The sequence below is a fragment of the Salmo salar genome, chromosome ssa22, assembly GCF_905237065.1.
Source record: "Salmo salar chromosome ssa22, Ssal_v3.1, whole genome shotgun sequence".
In the NCBI taxonomy this organism is placed as follows: Eukaryota; Metazoa; Chordata; class Actinopteri; order Salmoniformes; family Salmonidae; genus Salmo; species Salmo salar.
The window spans coordinates 50859501-50883490 of NC_059463.1; the positions used below are offsets into that span (position 1 = coordinate 50859501).

The following is a 23990-nucleotide window of genomic DNA, read 5'->3' on the forward strand; positions in this document are numbered from 1 at the left end:
CATTTGAAGGTCTGTTCTAATTGAAGGCCCTGCTCTACAAGTAAGGTTGTTACCGTGCAGAATGGAAGGTAACCTTTCTTGACCTTTTCTGTTAGGTCAAGGAGTGTGACCTTTAGGGGATTATGGGTCAGAGATAATTGTAAGACATGTTAGAGGTTTTTTTGGATTAACTATAATGATCAATGTCCAATGAGGTTTGTATTTTATACTTTTGATCCACATGGATATAGAATTTGTATTATCTATCCACTTGGAGGTCTCTGGTGGCGTTAACAAAGACAGCCCAATTCTGATATTATTTCCCAATTATGGCAAAAAACCTGATCTGATTAGTGGGAAAATATCCAAATTAGGCAGCATGTATAATGTCTGAGGGTGACATTTTAAAGTATCAGTGCTGCCAAAATTCAGTTTTTTTCTGTGTTGTATAGCATATTGTACAGCAGCTGATGGAACCAACACTGTAAAAGTGTGAAACCATTTGATCAGTGTTGTTTCCTGATAGTTGCTGGTTGAAATTACAATCTACAAGGGACCTTCTAATCAGCGGGTTTGCATGGGCGGGAGTTTCAGCTTTCCATGGTGACATCACCATGTGGTAGATTGGTTAATAGACCAATAACAAAGAGAGTACCAAACCTTTCTGCCAATAACAGCTCATTTCCTGTTTTCCCCTCCCCACTCAGACAGTCCTGGTAAAATTCTCATTTGATAAAAAATGTTTTGCTAGAAAACAATTTATTACAGTAAGGTACTTACTGTTCATTGTTACCAAGAGATTATTTGATATTGATATAAAAATGGCTGCATTGGGCCTTTAAAGAGTCCAGAAAAATGATGCATCATTGTTTGTTCCTGACAAACAAAATGTAAGAAATACAATTCTCAATAGTGCTGTGGATCATTGAGAAAATGTACAGAATAAGTTTGACATCACTTTTTCATGTAGCGCAAGTTTTTGAAACTGTAGGCATGGTGTATAAAGCAAAGCTAAATATTTAAACCCCTACTTTGGCTGCCATGGTCTGAAAGAGCGAGGAGATGGATCCCATTCAAATATTAATGGCTTCTCTTTCTATAGCGCTAACAAAAGGCAGAGTTTGATCCAATTCAAGCCCTTCTCAATATGTTATTTTCAAATTGTCAGCAAAAAAACTAAAAGACTGGTATTTGTTAAAAAGTTGAAAAATCCATGTCGCAAACACATATCTCCAGCAAGTATATTGTGTGGTGTACTGCAAAGCCATAGGCGACGCAAAGTGCCATTATTATTTTTCAAGTGCCGTTTTTTTCAGAACTGTTTCACACTGGTCGAGTCACTGCTGTATACAATCTTGCTCCATAAACATGTACAAACAGAGATATACACACTGCCCTGCACGCACCAGTACAGTATGTGCACATCAAATATAATACATTATCTTTTTCAGCAAAGTGGGTTTTTCCATCTTGAGCATACCACTTGGAAAGATAAACCATACTCCTCTCAGTCGCATAAACAATGCCTAGCAGCCACGCTGTGAGCACTTATCTACCTCCGCACCCTCATGCTTGAACCACCTCCTCAACACCGAGCTAGTAGACCTATGGTAGTTTGTTTACCATTACCAACTTCTGAGTGGACTGTGTGAATAAAATCTCCTCTTTCAGAATTGTCCATCTTGACATATAATCACTGTTTTTATCAGAGCCAAATTAGAGCTATGGGAAAAGTAACTATGGCTTTTGGACTTTAAATGGACGGCTGACCACGGCTCGCAAATGGACAGCGGTAGGTAACATTAGCTTTTAACACGGCCGCATAATTTACAATAATGCCAGGGCCATTTTATTTAGAAAATAAAAAAGACTCTTAAAGAGAGATGATGTCCTGGTGTTTTTAAATTGAACAGACAATCAAAAAGGCATAGATAGAAGCCTTCATCGTGTGGAGGGCTCTCTCAGGCTACCGTTAGCACTGGCTCATCGCATTAGCATTGAACGAACTGCCTGACCCCGCAGCTAGCCACAATTTGCTCTGCTAGCTGCTGCTTTTACCCTGTAGCAGATACATGTGTGCATAATAGGGCAGCAACATTACATAGGAAGACACTACAGAACCCATGAACATACCATAGGTGGGCAAAGAGAGTAGCACTCACAAAAATATGCTAATGCTAATTCTACCACTATTGTTCTGACAATATTCATCAATTTTATCAACCTTTTGATCGCTTATCATGGATCTACATTAGGTAGAATCCTGGTGGAATTGAAACATCAAGTATATCTCTGGTAAGGTCTGAGTAAGATGAGTTTGAAAGTATAAGCTGTACTACATTTCCTGCAACACCTAACTACATAGAACACGTTCCACTATCCTCACAGGACCCTTAATACAGAGGTGAAACAGCCTGTACAGCAGCCTGACTCTCCCTGTTCAACCAATAGTCCGAACATGAAGACATTCACACGGCTCAGTGCAAAATTCAATCGCCGTCGCAAGGCAAATTTGATTTAAGACTCAGATTTCATTAGCCAGACCATGTTTTCGCAGGACAACGGCGAATGATCCCTCTGAATTAATCTTCGCCCTGACAGGCCTAGTTTATTCTCCTCTCCTCTCCTCCTTGGCGTTAACCGATCTGAAACAACAAGCAGACTTTGAATGATATGTAAACAAAAAAATGTTGGTTCCCGGGCTCTCTCTTGTAAGGGCTATGAGCTATGGCAGGGCCATGTTAGGAAGAACATGACAGCAGCGTTAAGAGAAAATGAATATGCCGCATTACTTTCATCTTCTTGTTCTTCTTATTACACAACAGCTTTCCACCAAGGCAATAAAACAGCACAGCGAGCATGTGCATGTTACTGGGTGAAGATGTGTCCCATGGGCATGCTACTGGCTGAAGATGTGTCCCATGGGCATGCTACTGGCTGAAGATGTGTCCCATGGGCATGCTACTGGCTGAAGAAGTGTCCCATGTGCATGTTACTGGCTTAAGAAGTGTCCCATGGGCATGCTACTGGCTGAAGATGTGTCCCATGGGCATGCTACTGGCTGAAGATGTGTCCCATCTGCATGTTACTGGCTGAAGAAGTGTCCCATGTGCATGTTACTGGCTGAAGAAGTGTCCCATGGGCATGTTACTGGGTGAAGAAGTGTCCCATGGGCATGTTACTGGCTGAAGATGTGTCCCATGGGCATGTTACTGACTGAAGATGTGTCCCATGGGCATGTTACTGGGTGAAGATGTGTCCCATGGGCATGTTACTGGGTGAAGATGTGTCCCATGGGCATGCTACTGGGTGAAGATGTGTCCCATGGGCATGTTACTGGGTGAAGATGTGTCCCATGGGCATGCTACTGGGTGAAGATGTGTCCCATGGGCATGCTACTGGGTGAAGATGTGTCCCATGGGCATGCTACTGGGTGAAGATGTGTCCCATCTGCATGTTACTAGCTGAAGATGTGTCCCATGTGCATGCTACTGGCTAAATGTGTGTCCCAAATGGCACCCTATTCCCTACCTACACTATTAGAAAAAAAGGTGACATCTAGCAGTGGTGAAAAGTACTTAAGTAAAAATACTTTTCAATACCACTTAAGTATTTTTTGGGAGTATCTGTACTTTACTATTTATATTTTTGACAACTTTTACTTGTACTTCACTACATTCCTAAAGAAAAGAATGTACTTTTTACTCCGTACATTTTTCCTGACACCCAAAAGTACTTCTTACATTTTCAATGCTTAGCAAGAAAGAATTGGTCCAATTCACATTCTTATGAAGAGAACAATCCTGGCGATCCATACTGTCTTTGATCTGGCGGACTCACTAAACATACATTCTTCATTTGTAAATTATGTCTGAGTGTTGGAGTGTGACCCTGGCTATCCATAAATTCTAAAAACAAGAAAATTGTGCTGTCTGGTTTGCTTAATATAAATCATTTTATAAGTAATAAGTAATTTTTCATTATTCATACTTTTACTTTTGATACTTAAGTATATTTTAGCAATTACATTTACTTTTGACACTTAAGTATATTTAAAAGCAAATAATTTTACTCATGTAGTATTTTATTGGGTTACTCGCTTTTGGTTTTACTAATTCACTGCCACCGGGGTCCGACGGTGTAAGAGCTTAACTGCTTAGTGACTGTACACTGTAACGTTACTGCATGATTGTAGGGGATTTCCTAATGCGTTAGTCCTATTAGCTATGTTGACTATGAAGTTACTTTAGCCAATATGGTGACAACGAAGTAGGCTGTGTGTAGCAGTTATGATATGGTTTGGCTTGGAAATGTTTGGCTTGGAAATCCAGTCAGGAGAGTGCAAGGGATTATTGAATGTGTTACTGTCTATACATGTGTCACTGGCCTGTGTGCACGTACGTTGTAAACTTTCATTCATAGGCTAGGTTGTCGCAACTTCATGAAAACTAACTATCGTGTAGTAGCCTAAAGCTATCAATGTTACATTCAACTGGGTAAATGGAGGGCCGTGCTCCTGAAAAAAAAGTGTCCTCCCTCATCTTAAACTGCACTGATCGCCACTGGTCTCTGGGTAGAGTGGTTACCATCTCTGATAGAGAGTGGTTACCGTCTCTGATAGAGAGTGGTTACCGTCTCTGATAGAGAGTGGTTACCGTCTCTGATAGAGAGTGGTTACCGTCTCTGATAGAGAGTGGTTACCGTCTCTGATAGAGAGTGGTTAACGTCTCTGATAGAGAGTGGTTAACGTCTCTGATAGAGAGTGGTTACCGTCTCTGATAGAGAGTGGTTACCGTCTCTGATAGAGAGTGGTTACCGTCTCTGGTAGAGAGTGGTTACCGTCTCTGATAGAGAGCGGTTACCGTCTCTGATAGAGAGCGGTTACCGTCTCTGATAGAGAGCGGTTACGGTCTCTGGGTAGAGAGCGGTTACGGTCTCTGGGTAGAGAGTGGTTACCGTCTCTGATAGAGAGTGGTTACCGTCTCTGATAGAGAGTGGTTACCGTCTCTGATAGAGAGTGGTTACCGTCTCTGATAGAGAGTGGTTACGGTCTCTGATAGAGAGCGGTTACGGTCTCTGGGTAGAGCGGTTACGGTCTCTGTGTAGAGCGGTTACGGTCTCTGTTAGAGCGGTTACGGTCTCTGATAGAGAGGTTACGGTCTCTGATAGAGAGGTTACGGTCTCTGATAGAGAGGGGTTACCGTCTCTGATAGAGAGTGGTTACCGTCTCTGATAGAGAGTGGTTACCGTCTCTGATAGAGAGTGGTTACCGTCTCTGATAGAGAGTGGTTACCGTCTCTGATAGAGAGTGGTTACCGTCTCTGATAGAGAGTGGTTACGGTCTCTGATAGAGAGGTTACGGTCTCTGATAGAGAGGTTACGGTCTCTGGGTAGAGAGGTTACGGTCTCTGGGTAGAGCGGTTACGGTCTCTGATAGAGAGGTTACGGTCTCTGATAGAGAGGTTACGGTCTCTGATAGAGAGGTTACGGTCTCTGATAGAGCGGTTACGGTCTCTGATAGAGAGGTTACGGTCTCTGATAGAGAGGTTACGGTCTCTGATAGAGCGGTTACGGTCTCTGATAGAGCGGTTACGGTCTCTGATAGAGAGGTTACGGTCTCTGATAGAGAGGTTACGGTCTCTGATAGAGAGGTTACGGTCTCTGATAGAGTGGTTATGGTCTCTGGGTAGAGCGGTTACGGTCTCTGATAGAGAGGTTACGGTCTCTGATAGAGAGGTTACGGTCTCTGATAGAGAGGTTACGGTCTCTGATAGAGCGGTTACGGTCTCTGATAGAGAGGTTACGGTCTCTGATAGAGAGCGGTTACGGTCTCTGATAAAGCGAGATTACGAACTCTGGGTAGAGAGTGGTTACGGTAGGTCTCTGGGTAGAGAGTGGTTACGGTAGGTCTCTGGGTAGAGAGTGGTTACGGTAGGTCTCTGGGTAGAGAGTGGTTACGGTAGGTCTCTGGGTAGAGAGTGGTTACGGTAGGTCTCTGGGTAGAGTGGTTACGGTCTCTGTGTAGAGTGGTTACGGTCTGTGGGTAGAGAGTGGTTACGGTCTGTGGGTAGAGAGTGGTTACGGTCTCTGGGTAGAGAGTGGTTACGGTATCTGGGTAGAACGGTTACGGCCTCTGGGTAGAGCGGTTACGGTCTCTGTGTAGAGCGGTTACGGTCTCGGTAGAGCGGTTACGGTCTCTGGGTAGAGCGGTTACGGTCTCTGGGTAGAGAGTGGTTACGGTCTCTGATAGAGGGGTTACGGTCCCTGATAGAGAGTGGTTACGGTCTCTGATAGAGAGTGGTTACGGTCTCTGATAGAGAGTGGTTACGGTCTCTGGGTAGAGTTGTTACGGTCTCTGGGTAGAGCGGTTACGGTCTCTGATAGAGAGGTTACGGTCTCTGATAGAGAGGTTACGGTCTCTGATAGAGTGGTTACGGTCTCTGTGTAGAGCGGTTACGGTCTCTGATAGAGAGGTTACGGTCTCTGATACAGCGGTTACGGTCTCTGATAGAGAGGTTACGGTCTCTGATAGAGTGGTTACGGTCTCTGATAGAGAGGTTACGGTCTCTGATAGAGAGGTTACGGTCTCTGATAGAGAGGTTACGGTCTCTGATAGAGTGGTTACGGTCTCTGATAGAGAGGTTACGGTCTCTGATAGAGTGGTTACGGTCTCTGATAGAGAGGTTACGGTCTCTGATAGAGAGGTTACGGTCTCTGGGTAGAGCGGTTACGGTCTCTGATAGAGTGGTTACGGTCTCTGATAGAGAGAGGTTACGGTCTCTGATAGAGAGAGGTTACGGTCTCTGGGTAGAGTGGTTACGGTCTCTGATAGAGCGGTTACGGTCTCTGATAGAGAGGTTACGGTCTCTGATAGAGAGGTTACGGTCACTGATAGAGAGGTTACGGTCTCTGTGTAGAGCGGTTACGGTCTCTGGGTAGAGCGGTTACGGTCTCTGATAGAGCGGTTAAGGTCTCTGATAGAGAGGTTACGGTCTCTGATAGAGAGGTTACGGTCTCTGATAGAGAGGTTACGGTCTCTGATAGAGAGGTTACGGTCTCTGGGTAGAGCGGTTACGGTCTCTGATAGAGAGGTTACGGTCTCTGATAGAGAGGTTACGGTCTCTGATAGAGAGGTTACGGTCTCTGATAGAGCGGTTACGGTCTCTGATAGAGAGGTTACGGTCTCTGATAGAGAGGTTACGGTCTCTGATAGAGAGGTTACGGTCTCTGATAGAGTGGTTATGGTCTCTGGGTAGAGCGGTTACGGTCTCTGATAGAGAGGTTACGGTCTCTGATAGAGAGGTTACGGTCTCTGATAGAGAGCGGTTACGGTCTCTGATAAAGCGAGATTACGGACTCTGGGTAGAGAGTGGTTACGGTAGGTCTCTGGGTAGAGAGTGGTTACGGTAGGTCTCTGGGTAGGGAGTGGTTACGGTAGGTCTCTGGGTAGAGAGTGGTTACGGTAGGTCTCTGGGTAGAGAGTGGTTACGGTAGGTCTCTGGGTAGAGTGGTTACGGTCTCTGTGTAGAGTGGTTACGGTCTGTGGGTAGAGAGTGGTTACGGTCTGTGGGTAGAGAGTGGTTACGGTCTGTGGGTAGAGAGTGGTTACGGTCTCTGGGTAGAGAGTGGTTACGGTATCTGGGTAGAACGGTTACGGCCTCTGGGTAGAGCGGTTACGGTCTCTGTGTAGAGCGGTTACGGTCTCGGTAGAGCGGTTACGGTCTCTGGGTAGAGCGGTTACGGTCTCTGGGTAGAGAGTGGTTACGGTCTCTGATAGAGGGGTTACGGTCCCTGATAGAGAGTGGTTACGGTCTCTGATAGAGAGTGGTTACGGTCTCTGATAGAGAGTGGTTACGGTCTCTGATAGAGAGTGGTTACGGTCTCTGATAGAGAGTGGTTACGGTCTCTGGGTAGAGTTGTTACGGTCTCTGGGTAGAGCGGTTACGGTCTCTGATAGAGAGGTTACTGTCTCTGATAGAGAGGTTACGGTCTCTGATAGAGGGGTTACGGTCCCTGATAGAGAGTGGTTACGGTCTCTGATAGAGAGTGGTTACGGTCTCTGGGTAGAGCGGTTAATGTCTATGATAGAGAGGTTACGATCTCTGATAGAGAGGTTACGGTCTCTGATAGAGAGGTTACGGTCTCTGATAGAGAGTGGTTACGGTGTCTGATAGAGAGTGGTTACCGTGTCTGATAGAGAGTGGTTACGGTGTCTGATAGAGAGTGGTTACGGTCTCTGGGTAGAGCGGTTACGGTCTCTGGGTACAGCGGTTACGGTCTCTGGGTAGAGTGGTTACGGTCTCTGATAGAGAGTGGTTACGGTGTCTGATAGAGAGTGGTTACGGTGTCTGATAGAGAGTGGTTACGGTCTCTGGGTAGAGCGGTTACGGTCTCTGGGTACAGCGGTTACGGTCTCTGGGTAGAGTGGTTACGGTCTCTGGGTAGAGCGGTTACGGTCTCTGATAGAGAGGTTACGGTCTCTGGGTAGAGTGGTTACGGTCTCTGATAGAGAGGTTACGGTCTCTGATAGAGATTGGTTACGGTCTCTGGGTAGAGAGTGGTTACGGTCTCTGGGTAGAGAGTGGTTACGGTCCCTGTGTAGAGCGGTTACGGTCTCTGTGTAGAGCGGTTACGGTCTCTGTGTAGAGCGGTTACGGTCTCTGTGTAGAGAGGTTACGGTCTCTGTGTAGAGCGGTTACGGGCTCTGATAGAGAGGTTACGTCTCTGATAGAGAGGTTACAGTCTCTGATAGAGAGGTTACGGTCTCTGGGTAGAGTGGTTACGGTCTCTGATAGAGAGGTTACGGTCTCTGATAGAGATTGGTTACGGTCTCTGGGTAGAGAGTGGTTACGGTCTCTGGGTAGAGAGTGGTTACGGTCCCTGTGTAGAGCGGTTACGGTCCCTGTGTAGAGCGGTTACGGTCTCTGTGTAGAGCGGTTACGGTCTCTGTGTAGAGAGGTTACGGTCTCTGTGTAGAGCGGTTACGGGCTCTGATAGAGAGGTTACGTCTCTGATAGAGAGGTTACGGTCTCTGATAGAGAGGTTACGGTCTCTGATAGAGTGGTTACGGTCTCTGATAGAGAGGTTACGGTCTCTGATAGAGAGGTTACGGTCTCTGATAGAGAGGTTACGGTCTCTGATAGAGAGGTTACGGTCTCTGATAGAGCGGTTACGGTCTCTGATAGAGAGGTTACGGTCTCTGATAGAGAGGTTACGGTCTCTGGGTAGAGAGGTTACGGTCTCTGATAGAGCGGTTACGGTCTCTGTGTAGAGCGGTTACGGTCTCTGATAGAGCGGTTACGGTCTCTGATAGAGAGGTTACGGTCTCTGATAGAGAGGTTACGGTCTCTGATAGAGAGGTTACGGTCTCTGATAGAGAGATTACGGTCTCTGATAGAGCGGTTACGGTCTCTGATAGAGAGGTTACGGTCTCTGATAGAGAGGTAAAAGGGTCTCTGATAGAGAGGTTACGGTCTCTGATAGAGAGGTTACGGTCTCTGATAGAGAGGTTACGTCTCTGATAAAGAGGTTACGGTCTCTGATAGAGGGGTTTACGGTCTCTGATAGAGAGGTTACGGTCTCTGATAGAGAGGTTACGGTCTCTGATAGAGCGGTTACGGTCTCTGATAGAGAGGTTACGGTCTCTGATAGAGGGGTTATGGTCCCTGATAGAGAGTGGTTACGGTCTCTGATAGAGAGTAGTTACGGTCTCTGGGTAGAGCGGTTACGGTCTCTGGGTAGAGTGGTTACGGTCTCTGATAGAGAGTGGTTACGGTCTCTGGGTAGAGCGGTTACGGTCTCTGGGTAGAGAGGTTACGGTCTCTGATAGAGAGGTTACGGTCTCTGATAGAGAGCGGTTACGGTCCCTGGGTGGAGTGGTTACGGTCTCTGGGTAGAGAGCGGTTACGGTCTCTGGGTAAAGAGTGGTTACGGTCTCCGGGTAGAGAGTGGTTACGGTCTCCGGGTAGAGAGTGGTTACGGTCTTCGGGTAGAGAGTGGTTACGGACTCTGATAGAGAGTGGTTACGGTCTCTGATAGAGAGGTTACGGTCTCTGATAGAGGGGTTACGGTCCCTGATAGAGAGTGGTTACGGTCTCTGATAGAGAGTAGTTACGGTCTCTGGGTAGAGCGGTTACGGTCCCTGGGTGGAGCGGTTACGGTCTCTGGGTAGAGCGGTTACGGTCTCTGGGTAAAGAGTGGTTACAGCCTCTGGGTAGAGTGGTTAGAGCCTCTGGGTAGAGCGGTTACAGCCTCTGGGTAGAGTGGTTACAGCCTCTGGGTAGAGAGTGGTTACGGACTCTGATAGAGAGTGGTTACAGCCTCTGGGTAGAGCGGTTACAGCCTCTGGGTAGAGTGGTTAGAGCCTCTGGGTAGAGCGGTTACAGCCTCTGGGTAGAGAGTTGTTACGGTCTTCGGGTAGAGAGTGGTTACGGACTCTGATAGAGAGTGGTTACGGTCTTCGGGTAGAGAGTGGTTACGGTCTTCGGGTAGAGAGTGGTTACGGTCTTCGGGTAGAGAGTGGTTACGGACTTCGGGTAGAGAGTGGTTACGGTCTTCGGGTAAAGAGTGGTTAAGGTCTCTGATAGAGAGTGGTTACGGTCTCTGGCTAGAGTGGTTACGGCCTCTTTGTAAAGTGGTTACGGCCTCTTTGTAGAGCGGTTACAGCCTCTGGGTAGAGCGGTTACAGCCTCTGGGTAGAGCGGTTACAGCCTCTGGGTAGAGCGGTTACAGCCTCTGGGTAGAGCGGTTACAGCCTCTGGGTAGAGCGGTTACAGCCTCTGGGTAGAGCGGTTACAGCCTCTGGGTAGAGCGGTTACAGCCTCTGGGTAGAGCGGTTACAGCCTCTGGGTAGAGTGGTTACAGCCTCTGGGTAGAGTGGTTACAGTCTCTGGGTAGAGTGGTTACAGTCTCTGGATAGATTGATTACAGTACAACGACACCAGAAATAAATGATGCTTTTTGCAAATCCATCAGTCAAATGTTAATGCTTGGTGAAATGGTGGCAGTTTAATGTATGGGACATGTACAGAATGACCTCCTAGAAGCCATCTGAAGTTTGAAATGAACATATTCAAATTTAATCTGAATGGTAATAAGTCACAAATCAACCATGTCTAGAAAGCGAAAAAATAATAATATTTTTATGACACTTCCATTATAATTAATAGAAATTGACTTCAACATTATTTCACAATTTTTCATATAGTTCACATTTTCCATAAACAATGCAAGTTGTTCCATTCAAGGACTGCTACTACTATTACCAAGTCATACAGTACTGTAGGTGAAGATATATATGTATACTTTAGCCAACATAATATTCAAGTGTGAACACCATCAAGTAGGCCTATGCAGTGGCCCTAATTGCCCTGCGCAGGGCCGGCCCCAGGCATAAGCGGTCGATTAGGGCCACTGGACGGTTTTGTTTTTAGGAACTCAGTTCGGGTCTCAACTCACTGTTAAGAGTTAGAATAGTAGAATACACAAGGTGCAATCTCAAAATGGGGTAGTGCATCAGCAGTTTTTCTCATGTTATGTCAGTCACTGACAGTCACTCAGTTATTGTTAGCTAACATTTATTAGATTGGTAAGTTAGCCTAGCCAGCTACTGTATGTAAACTTGTAGTAATCATGGTCAAATGACCGACCGGGCACGAAGGGCACGTGCCCAGGGGCCCTGACCTCCAGTGGGCCCCCATTGATTTTGTTAGTCACTCTCACTGAGATATGATATTAACATGGCATAAGAAGGAAATTAGCAGTAAAAGTGCAACAACATTTCACAGAGGGCCCCCAAAAGGCTGTGTTTGGGTTGAGGTCTGCTTCAGTACTTGACAGTCTGTCACCATGCACCGCGGTGACTTTGACCTTATCACAGTGGTGCCAGATCAACGCCATTAGCTGTTGTTCTACAGGAAGAGGAAATATGACCAGAAAACAAAACGGAGGGAAATGCTTGACTAAGCACTGCAGTTCTCATTAGCCTTGACACTTTACTCAATGTATAAAACATGAAGTGCACACTCACTTAATGTGTAATTTGACTGAAAGGTGGGGTAACAAGGAGGAGGAGGAGGGAGGGTTTGAACGTTAACCACCATCCCCCCTCTCACTCTATATTTCTTTTCTCTCCCTCTCTCTTCTGTTCTCTCTCTACTCTTTCTCCTGTTTCAATAAGCATTGCCGACAGAAAAGGGCCAAAACGTGCTGCGGTAGCAGGAATTAATTCCAATCAGAGGCGAAGGAGGGCGAGATCCATTACATTTATTCTAGTATCCCCTTCTCACAAGTAGACTCCCTCTCACACATACACGCAAACAATGTTCTGCTGTACATCGAAAACAATCACACACAGGCATAAACAACGTCTCCCACTTCCTCACAAACTATCAAACCATCTGGTGATCATTATCTTGGGACTGGGTTGGGTAGCATTCTGACCTGGGTAAAAATCGCACCATCTACACAACTCTTCAAATGTACACTGAATATATAAAACATTAAGAACACCTGCTCTTTCCATGACATAGACCGACAAGGTGAAAGCTACGATCCCTTATTGATGTCACTTGTTAAATCCACTTCAAATCAGTAAAGACGAAGGGGAGGAGACATGTTAAAGACATGGATTGTGCCTTTGAAAGGGGTATGGTAGTAGATGCCAGGCGAACTGGTTTGTGTCAAGACCCACATACAGATACTCCTCCCTGGTTATCCTCTTACCCATTTGTGAAAGCTCCGCCACACTCCCAATATATGGCCCTTCCAGGAACTTGGGTTCACTGTCGTTGATATCCTGGACCTTGATGATGAACTCTGACTCGGATTCCAGCAGGTGGTTGGTGAGTCGGTCCCGGGCCTGAGCTCTGAGGGTGTAGTAGCTCTGCTCCTCACGGTCCAATCGCTCGGTGGCGTGGATGTCGCCCGTCAGCTCGTCGATGATGAAGATAGTGCCCGCTCCTTCCCCGGAGATGGTGTACTTGATGTTCCCCTCGCCCTCGTCCGAATCCGTGTGGATCTGTCAATTAAGGCAATTAAAGTCAAGCTGAGATTTTATGCTTTTAGGAGGTATACGTCGTTATTTAAAAAATATTTAGAAAATGCATTGATTTCATTGACTGACAGTTGACACTACTGTGAATGCAGTACTCAGATTTCACAGCATCAGCATCATGTAGAATTATCCTTCACTTTCTCTTCAAAGATACAGCTGATAAACAAACATGTACGTATAGAATTCCATACTCCAAAATAACATATGTTCGAAATGCAGTGGATGAAAAAGTACCCAGTTGTCATACTTGAGTAAAAGTAAAGATACCTTATTAGATAATTACTCATCTAAAAAAGAAAGTCACCCAGTAAAATACTACTTGAGTAAAAGTCTGAAAGTATTTGGTTTTAAATATACTTAAGTATCAAAAGTAAATGTAATTGCTAAAATATACTTAAGTATCAAAACTAAAAGTAAATGTACAAATAATTTCAAATTCCTTATATAAAGCAAACCAGAGCTTCATTTTCTTGTTTTTTTGTGCAGAAAGCCAGGGGCACGCTCCAACAGTCAGATATAATTTACAAACAAAGCATGTGTTTAGTGAGTCCTCCAGATCAGAGGCAGTAGGGATGACCAGGGATGTTCTCTTGATAAGTGTGGGAATTAGACCATTTTCGTGTCCTGCTAAGCATTCAAAATGTAAGGAGTACTTTTGGGTGTCAGGGAAAATGTATGGCGTTTAAAAGTACATTATTTTATTTTGTAATGTAGTGAAGTAAAAGTTGGCAACAATATAAATAGTAAAGTGAAGTACAGATACCCCAAAAAACGACTTAAGTAATACTTTCAAGTATTTTTACTGAAGTACTTTACACCATTGTCAAAATGTCATATAAAAAAAAACAGCCTTGAACCTGCCAATCACAACATGTTTATTATATACATTTGAGCCACTTTATAGGATGCCCTTTACAGAACTGTCAAGGCTTTGCTCTTTCTTTTATGTCAGATTTTCTCTCTAGTCATCAAGAAGCAAAGTTCCTATTTCACAGCTGGTAAGAGAGGAAAGAGGAGAAGCCCTCGCCTCCCTCTAGGGTTGTCATCAACAGTACCATGACAAAAGACACTGCAGTGCTACCGGTGATTTACACAATCCCCACATGGCGTGCCCTTCACAGAATTAGGGCCCCTCAAATTAGAAGTAATTTCTAAAGGTTTTTAAAGTTGCGGTACGAACATGAACACGGTTGGGGCCGACAAATGAACTTAAAGAGCCCTTATAAATCTGCCATGACTTCTTCTAAAGTGATTAAAAGACATTCTAGCAGCCCCCTATGCATCCTGTGGCTTTACTGCACATCTGAACTGCTACTCCCTTCCAATATGAAATTAGAATGCAGGACTCGGGCTCCATAGCCTGTAGGACCCATCTCGCAAAACAGGCGGGAATTGAGGGAGAAAACGCCCGTCTCCCACGTTAATATTTTATAAAGGCTTAATTAAATACAGGACTCGATCGCCCTCGCGGGGGTTTTCATTAGGTATTTGTCGTAAAACAGGGGAATAATGCAAAACATAGCCCCCTCTTTCTTTTCATTTGGAATAGTCCCCAAGTCAAATAAATGCACACTGAGAGAAAATCTACTCTTTTTGGGGGCATCAATATTTCAGCGATAATAAAATAAACTTCAATAGCCCAGTCGGTAAAAAGACAGTAGAAAGCTCTCCAATATGTGGAGATATGTGACGTCTGCCTTTACATTGTCTGACTGTCTCTCTATTGCTTACTGTCTTTGATCAATTTGAGACAACTTACTGCAATCAAGTCTTTCAAGAATATTAGAGCAGATTCTGAAGACAAGGATCAACAGTGATGCATCATCCAAACACATCCAAACATCTTTAGAGAGTCTTGTGGTTACAATGTGTTCAGTAGAATGTAAAGGGTTTTCTACCATCACAGTCGATATTTGCTCTCCGATCACACACGTACTGTTTGCAAATAAACACCCACACAAATGTCATGCACACACACAGTCATGCATACACAATCATACTCACATTTCTCTCCCTCGCTTTCTCTCACACACACACACTTCGTCCATACATATACAATAGGGCATCCTACAATGCCTTGCAAAAATACTCATCCCCCTTGGCGTTTTTCCTATTTTTATGCATTACAACATGTAATTTAAATTGATTTTTATTTGGATTTCATGAAACGGACATACACAAAAGAATCCAAATTGGTGGAGTGAAATGAAAAAAATTACTTGTTTAAAGAAATTCTAAAAAATAAATGGAAAAAAGGTGTGTGCATATCCTTTTGCTATGAAGCCCCTAAATAAGATCTGGTGCAACCAATTACCTTCAGAAGTCACACAATTAGTTAAATAAAGTCCACCTGTGTGCAATCTAAGTGTCACATGATCTGTCACATGATCTCAGTATATATACACCTGTTCTGAATGTCCCCAGAGTCTGCAACACCACTAAGCAAGCAGCACACCAAGTAAGTGGCACCATGAAGACCAAGGAGCTCTCCAAACAGGTCAGGGACAAAGTTGTGGAGAAGTACAGATCAGGGTTGGGTTATAAAAAATATCCAAAACTTTGAACATCCCAAAGAGCACCATTAAATTCATTATACAAAAAATTTAAAGAATATGGCACGACAACAAACCTGCCAAGAGAGGGCCGCCCACCAAAACTCACGGACCAGGCAAGGAGGGCATTAATCAGAGATACAACAAAGATACCAAAGATAACCCTGAAGGAGCTGCAAAGCTCCACAGCGGAGATTGGAGTATCTGTCCATAGAACCACTTTAAGCCGTACACTCCACCGAGCTAGGCTTTATGGAAGAGTGGCCAAAAAAAAGGCATTGCTTAAAAGGCATGTGGGAGGCTCCCCAAACATATGGAAGAAGGTACTCTGGTCAGATGAGACTAAAATTGAGCTTTTTGGACATCAAGGAAAATGCTATGTCTGGCGCAAACCCAAATCCTCTCATCACACCGGGGCGGCAGGTAGCCTAATGTTTAGAGAGTTGGGCCACGATCCGAAAGGTTGCTAGATTGAATCGCCGAGCGGACAAGGTAAAAATCTGTCGTTCTGCCCCTGAATAAGGCAGTTAACCTTGTTCCTAGGCCGTCATTAAATTCCTTATATTAAGCAATCCAGACAGCACCATATTGTTGTTTTTTTATTTAGAGATAGCTGGGGTCACATTCCAACACTCAGACATAATTTACAAATGACGCATGTGTGTTTAGTGAGTCCGCCAGATCAGAGGCAGTAGGGATGAGCAGGGATGTTCTCTTGATAAGGGCATGAATTTGACAATTTTCCTGTCCTGCTAAGCATTCAAAATGTAACGAATACTTTTGGGTGTAATACACAAGTGAATTTGTCCCAATACTGTTGGTCCCCTAAAATGGGGGGACTATTTTTTTAAGTCCTCAAATTTCTAAACGGTTCACCCGATATGGATAAAAATGCCTTCAAATTAAAGCTGACAGTCTGCACGTTAACCTCATATTCATTGTATTATTTTAAATCCAAAGTGATTGAGTACAGAGCTGAAACCACAACAAAAATGTCACTGTCCCAATACTTTTGGAGCTCATTGTATTTTGTTGTGAGTAGGCACACGTGGCAACAACGCAGCGCAAATGTGATTTTTTTTTTCACAGATCATGCTCGTTCTCCCCCTTCAGGCTCAATGTGTCAGTCCATCCGTCAGTATGTCCTCATCAAAGTGATTTTGTGGCTAAGCTGTGGACTTCAAACAAAAGGTCAAAGCCAGGGCTTCACTTAATGCTTAGCAATCATAACCATCAGCAATGTCAACATGCCATTGCCAGCTAAATTCCCCTTCCAACCAAACAAAACAGTAGGGACGCATTCCAAATGGAACCATGTTCCCTATGTAGTGCACTACACCCCTATGGGGCCTGGTCAAAAGTAGTGCATTAAATAGGGATTAGGGTGCCATTTGGGACGCATTCTAGGCCTGCAGTAAGCCTTCCCCATCATGAAGAAAAAGTAGCTATTTATCACAACAATAGTGTTGGCACTTGGCAGTTGGAAGAAAACAATATGTCTATAAACAGGACTCATAATGTCACCTCCCACTCTAGACGGCAACAGGGTCTTCGTCTTAAATGGTACCCTGTTCCTTACATAGTGCACTACATTTGACTAGGGTCCATAGGGGTCCATAGGGCTCTGGTCAAAAGTAGTGCGCTATGTAGGGAATAGGGTGCCATTTGGGACATGCCTTGTGGCTTCAATAATCAAATCGCCCGTGCACCTTTGGTCAACTCTCCAATACTGTACATGCTGCCTGCTTCCTCAGCAACGAGTGTATAGACAAATACAGTAATGCAGGCATGCACACACACATACAGACACACAGAAAAACACATGCACACACACACACACACATACACACAGAAATACACACACAGACGGGTACATAGATATGGAACTGCCCTGCCAAATAGGGGTCAGCGCACTAACGAAGACCAATGGTGTCGCTTTGGCCTCAGGGCAAGCCAGCCTACTGAAAGGACATCAAAATGAGGCAGCTGATTGAAGAGGAGATCAGGATATACCGCGGGAAAATGTCCTTGTCTCACCTTGCTATGTAAAAATAAAAGCATTCATTGTAAGTCGTAAGAGCGTCTGCTAAATCATGGGTTCCAAAACAATTTGACTTGGGGCCCCCGTTCCAGCATTGGGGAACATCCCACGGCCCCCCTGTGAACGCGCACCACGTCTATTTCTATGGGAACAAGCACTGTTCATTACCCAAACTATTCACACCGCTCTTGTTGGTGGAAAGAATGTTGCAGGTTTAAAGCTTATTTCCTACAATTCTACTCATTGACATTGGGTCCAAAGAAAATAGTGTAGTTTAAATACACATTTTCTTGAAATTCTATACATTTTGCCATGTCTAATGTGAATTCATGTGATATTTGTGTGACAACGGTAGCTGACATGGGCTTGTTGATGTGGACATTTCTGACACATTATAAATAGCTCTCTATAGTATGTAATGACTGAGATGGGATAGTTGATGTGGACATTTCTGACACATTATAAATAGCTCTCTATAGTATGTAATGACAGATGGGATAGTTGATGTGGACATTTCTGACACATTATATATAGATCTCTATGGTATGTAATGACTGGGATGGGATAGTTGATGTGGACATTTCTGACACATTATAAATAGCTCTATAGTATGTAATGACAGATGGGATAGTTGATGTGGACATTTCTGACATGTTATAAATAGATCTCTATAGTATGTAATGACTGAGATGGGATAGTTGATGTGGACATTTCTGACACATTATAAATAGATCTCTATAGTATGTAATGACTGAGATGGGATAGTTGATGTGGACATTTCTGACACATTATAAATAGCTCTCTATAGTGTGTAATGACAGATGGGATAGTTGATGTGGACATCTCTGACACATTATAAATAGATCTCTATAGTATGTAATGACTGAGATGGGATAGTTGATGTGGACATTTCTGACACATTATAAATAGCTCTCTATAGTGTGTAATGACAGATGGGATAGTTGATGTGGACATTTCTGACACATTATAAATAGATCTCTATAGTATGTAATGACTGAGATGGGATAGTTGATGTGGACATTTCTGACACATTATAAATAGATCTCTATAGTGTGTAATGACACATGGGATAGTTGATGTGGACATTTCTGACACATTATAAATAGCTCTCTATAGTATGTAATGACTGAGATGGGATAGTTGATGTGGACATTTCTGACACATTATAAATAGATCTCTATAGTATGTAATGACAGATGGGATAGTTGATGTGGACATTTCTGACACATTATAAATAGCTCTCTATAGTGTGTAATGACTGAGATGGGATAGTTGATGTGGACATTTCTGACACATTATAAATAGCTCTCTATAGTGTGTAATGACTGAGATGGGATAGTTGATGTGGACATTTCTGACACATTATAAATAGCTCTCTATAGTATGTAATGACTGAGATGGGATAGTTGATGTGGACATTTCTGACACATTATAAATAGATCTCTATAGTATGTAATGACTGAGATGGGATAGTTTATGTGGACATTTCTGACACATTATAAATAGCTCTCTATAGTATGTAATGACTGAGATGGGATAGTTGATGTGGACATTTCTGACACATTATAAATAGCTCTCTATAGTATGTAATGACAGATGGGATAGTTGATGTGGACATTTCTGACACATTATAAATAGATCTCTATAGTATGTAATGACTGAGATGGGATAGTTGATGTGGACATTTCTGACATGTTATAAATAGCTCTCTATAGTATGTAATGACTGACATGACAAGAGGAACTGATGATCCAATACCCAATTTATAAATGGCACCTTGTGCATTCTACTATTATAACGTTCAAGAGTAAATTCAAAGCTGGACTGAGTTCCATTAAAAAGTTCCATTTTGAGGGGGGGGTATCCACGCGCCCTCTTGCCCTTGCTGACCCCTCGCACCCCCCTAGGGCGCGTGGCCCACAGTTTGGGAACCACTGTGCTAAATGACTCATATGTACTACATTTGTTATAAGGAATTGGCATAATCTAAAAAACTCAATAATATCTGGAAGAAATTCTAATCAACAGAATCTGGAAGTTATTCAAATCAACCGTATCTGGAAGATATTCTAATCAATAGTATCTGGAAGATATTCTAATCAAAAGTATCTGGTAGAAATTCTAATCAACACTATGTGGAAGAAATTCTAAACAACAGTATCTGGAAGTTATTCTAATCAACAGTATCTGGAAGATATTCTAATCAACAGTATCTGGAAGATATTCTAATCAATAGTATCTGGAAGATATTCTAATCAACAGTATCTGGAAGATATTCTAATCAACACTATCTGGAAGTTATTCTAATCAACACTATCTGGAAGTTATTCTAATCAACAGAATCTGGAAGTTATTCTAATCTACCAAATCTGGAAGTTATTCTAATCAACCCTATCTGGAAGTTATTCTAATCAACCGTATCTGGAAGTTATTCTAATCAACAGTATCTGGAAGTTATTCTAATCAACAGTATCTGGAAGTTATTCTAATCAACAGTATCTGGAAGTTATTCTAATAAACAGAATCTGGATGTTATTCTAATCAACCGTATCTGGAAGTTATTCCAATCAACAGTATCTGGAAGTTATTCTAATCAACAGTGTCTGGAAGTTATTCTAGTCAACCATATCAGTATCTGGAAGTTATTCTAATCAACAGTATCTGGAAGTCATTCTAATCAACCGTATCTGGAAGTTATTCTAATTAAAAGTATCTGGAAGTTATTCTAATCAACCATATCTGGAAGTTATTCTAATCAACAGTATCTGGAAGGAATTCTAAACAACACCATCTGGAAGTTATTCCAATCAACAGTATCTGGAAGTTATTCCAATCAACAGTATCTGGAAGTTATTCTAAACAACAGAATCTGGAAGTTATTCTAAACAACAGAATCTGGAAGTTATTCTAATCAACCGTATCTGGAAGTTATTCTAATCAACAGTATCTGGAAGTTATTCTAATCAACAGTATCTGGAAGTTATTCTAATCAACAGTATCTGGAAGTTATTCTAGTCAACCGTAACAGTATCTGTAAGTTATTCTAATAAACAGTATCTGTAAGTTATTCTAATAAACAGAATCTGGAAGTTATTCTAATCAACCGAACCTGGAAGTTATTCTAATCAACAGTATCTGGAAGTTATTCTAATCAACAGAATCTGGAAGTTATTCTAATCAACACTGTCTGGATGTTATTCTAATCAACACTATGTGGAAGTGATTCTAATCAACTGTATGTGGAAGTGATTCTAATCAACCGTATGTGGAAGATATTCTAATCAACCGTATGTGGAAGTTATTCTAATCAACCGTATCTGGAAGTTATTCTAATCAACAGTATCTGGAAGTTATTCTAATCAACAATATCTGGAAGAAATTCTAATAAACTATCTGGAAGAAATTCTAAACAACACCATCTGGAAGTTATTCTAGTCAACTGGTATCAGTATCTGGAAGTTATTCTAATCAACTATATCTGGAAGTTATTCTAACCAACAGAATCTGGAATGTATTCTAATCAAACGTATCTGGAAGTTATTCTAATCAACCGTATCTGGAAGTTATTCTAATCAACACTATCTGGAAGAAATTCTAATCAAAAGTATATGGAATTTATTCTAATCAACAGTATCAGGAAGTTATTATAAAGAACAGTATCTGGAAGTTTTTCTAATCAACACAATCTGGAAAAAATTCGAATCAACAGTATCTGGAAGTTATTCTAAACAACACTATCTGGAAGAAATTCTAATCAACCGTATCTGGAAGTTATTCCAATCAACAGTATCTGGAAGTTATTCTAATCAACAGAATTTGGAAGTTATTCTAATCAACAGTATCTGGAAGTTATTCTAATCAACAGTATCTGGAAGTTATTCTAATCAACAGAATTTGGAAGTTATTCTAATCAACAGTATCTGGAAGGTATTGTAATTAACCGTATCTGGAAGTTATTCTAATCAACCGTATCTGGAAGTTATTCTAATCAACCGTATCTGGAAGTTATTCTAATCAACAGTATCTGGAAGTTATTCTAATCAACAGTATCTGGAAGTTATTCTAGTCAACCATATCAGTATCTGGAAGTTATTCTAATCAACACTATCTGAAAGAAATTCTAAACAACACCATCTGGAAGTTATTCTAATCAACCATATCTGGAAGTTATTCTAATCAACCGTATCTGGAAGTTATTCTAATTAACAGTATCTGGAAGTTATTCTAATCAACAGTATCTGGAAGTTATTCTAAACAAGAGTATCTGGAAGTTATTCTAATCAACACAATCTGGAAGTTATTCTAATAAACTCTATCTGGAAGAAATTCTAAACAACACCATCTGGAAGTTATTCTAGTCAACTGGTATCAGTATCTGGAAGTTATTCTAATCAACAGTATCTGGAAGTTATTCTAACCAACAGAATCTGGAATGTATTCTAATCAAACGTATCTGGAAGTTATTCTAATCAACCGTATCTGGAAGTTATTCTAATCAACACTATCTGGAAGAAATTCTAATCAAAAGTATATGGAATTTATTCTAATTAACCGTATCTGGAAGTTATTCTAACCAACAGTATCTGGAAGTTATTCTAATCAACAGTATCTGGAAGGTATTCTAATCAACAGTATCTGGAAGGTATTGTAATTAACCGTATCTGGAAGTTATTCTAATCAACCGTATCTGGAAGTTATTCTAATCAACAGTATCTGGAAGTTATTCTAATCAACAGTATCTGGAAGTTATTCTAATCAACAGTATCTGGAAGTTATTCAAGTCAACCATATCAGTATCTGGAAGTTATTCTAATCAACACTATCTGAAAGAAATTCTAAACAACACCATCTGGAAGTTATTCTAATCAACCGTATCTGGAAGTTATTCTAATCAACCGTATCTGGAAGTTATTCTAATTAACAGTATCTGGAAGTTATTCTAATCAACAGTATCTGGAAGTTATTCTAAACAAGAGTATCTGGAAGTTATTCTAATCAACACAATCTGGTAAAAATTCTAATCAACAGTATCTGGAAGTTATTCTAATAAACTCTATCTGGAAGAAATTCTAAACAACACCATCTGGAAGTTATTCTAGTCAACTGGTATCAGTATCTGGAAGTTATTCTAATCAACAGTATCTGGAAGTTATTCTAACCAACAGAATCTGGAATGTATTCTAATCAAACGTATCTGGAAGTTATTCTAATCAACCGTATCTGGAAGTTATTCTAATCAACACTATCTGGAAGAAATTCTAATCAAAAGTATATGGAATTTATTCTAATTAACCGTATCTGGAAGTTATTCTAACCAACAGTATCTGGAAGTTATTCTAATCAACAGTATCTGGAAGTTATTATAAACAACAGTATCTGGAAGTTTTTCTAATCAACACAATCTGGAAAAAAATTCTAATCAACAGTATCTGGAAGTTATTCTAAACAACACTATCTGGAAGAAATTCTAATCAACACTCTCTGGAAGAAATTCTAATCAACCGTATCTGGAAGTTATTCCAATCAACAGTATCTGGAAGTTATTCTAATCAACAGAATCTGGAAGTTATTCTAATCAACAGTATCTGGAAGTTATTCTAATCAAGAGTATCTGGAAGTTATTCTAATCAACAGAATTTGGAAGTTATTCTAATCAACAGTATCTGGAAGGTATTGTAATTAACCGTATCTGGAAGTTATTCTAATCAACCGTATCTGGAAGTTATTCTAATCAACCGTATCTGGAAGTTATTCTAATCAACAGTATCTGGAAGTTATTCTAATCAACAGTATCTGGAAGTTATTCTAGTCAACCATATCAGTATCTGGAAGTTATTCTAATCAACACTATCTGAAAGAAATTCTAAACAACACCATCTGGAAGTTATTCTAATCAACCGTATCTGGAAGTTATTCTAATCAACCGTATCTGGAAGTTATTCTAATTAACAGTATCTGGAAGTTATTCTAACCAACAGTATCTGGAAGTTATTCTAATCAACAGTATCTGGAAGTTATTATAAACAACAGTATCTGGAAGTTACTCTAATCAACACAATCTGGAAAAAAATTCTAATCAACAGTATCTGGAAGTTATTCTAAACAACACTATCTGGAAGAAATTCTAATCAACACTCTCTGGAAGAAATTCTAATCAACCGTATCTGGAAGTTATTCCAATCAACAGTATCTGGAAGTTATTCTAATCAACAGAATTTGGAAGTTATTCTAATCAACAGTATCTGGAAGTTATTCTAATCAAGAGTATCTGGAAGTTATTCTAATCAACAGAATTTGGAAGTTATTCTAATCAACAGTATCTGGAAGGTATTGTAATTAACCG

At 41.6% G+C, this 23990-nt stretch overlaps 1 protein-coding gene across 2 annotated transcripts in view; it reads right to left on the reverse strand.

Moving 5' to 3' along the window:
- The window catches only part of LOC106583668 (cadherin-22), a 260846-nt gene that overhangs the window by 105197 nt on the left and 131659 nt on the right, over window positions 1–23990 (reverse strand). For both annotated transcript variants that reach the window (XM_045705651.1, XM_014168135.2), the window contains exon 4: window positions 12703–12997. In XM_045705651.1, coding sequence (XP_045561607.1) covers window positions 12703–12997 — 295 coding nt within the window. The remainder of the gene's footprint in view (window positions 1–12702; window positions 12998–23990) is intronic.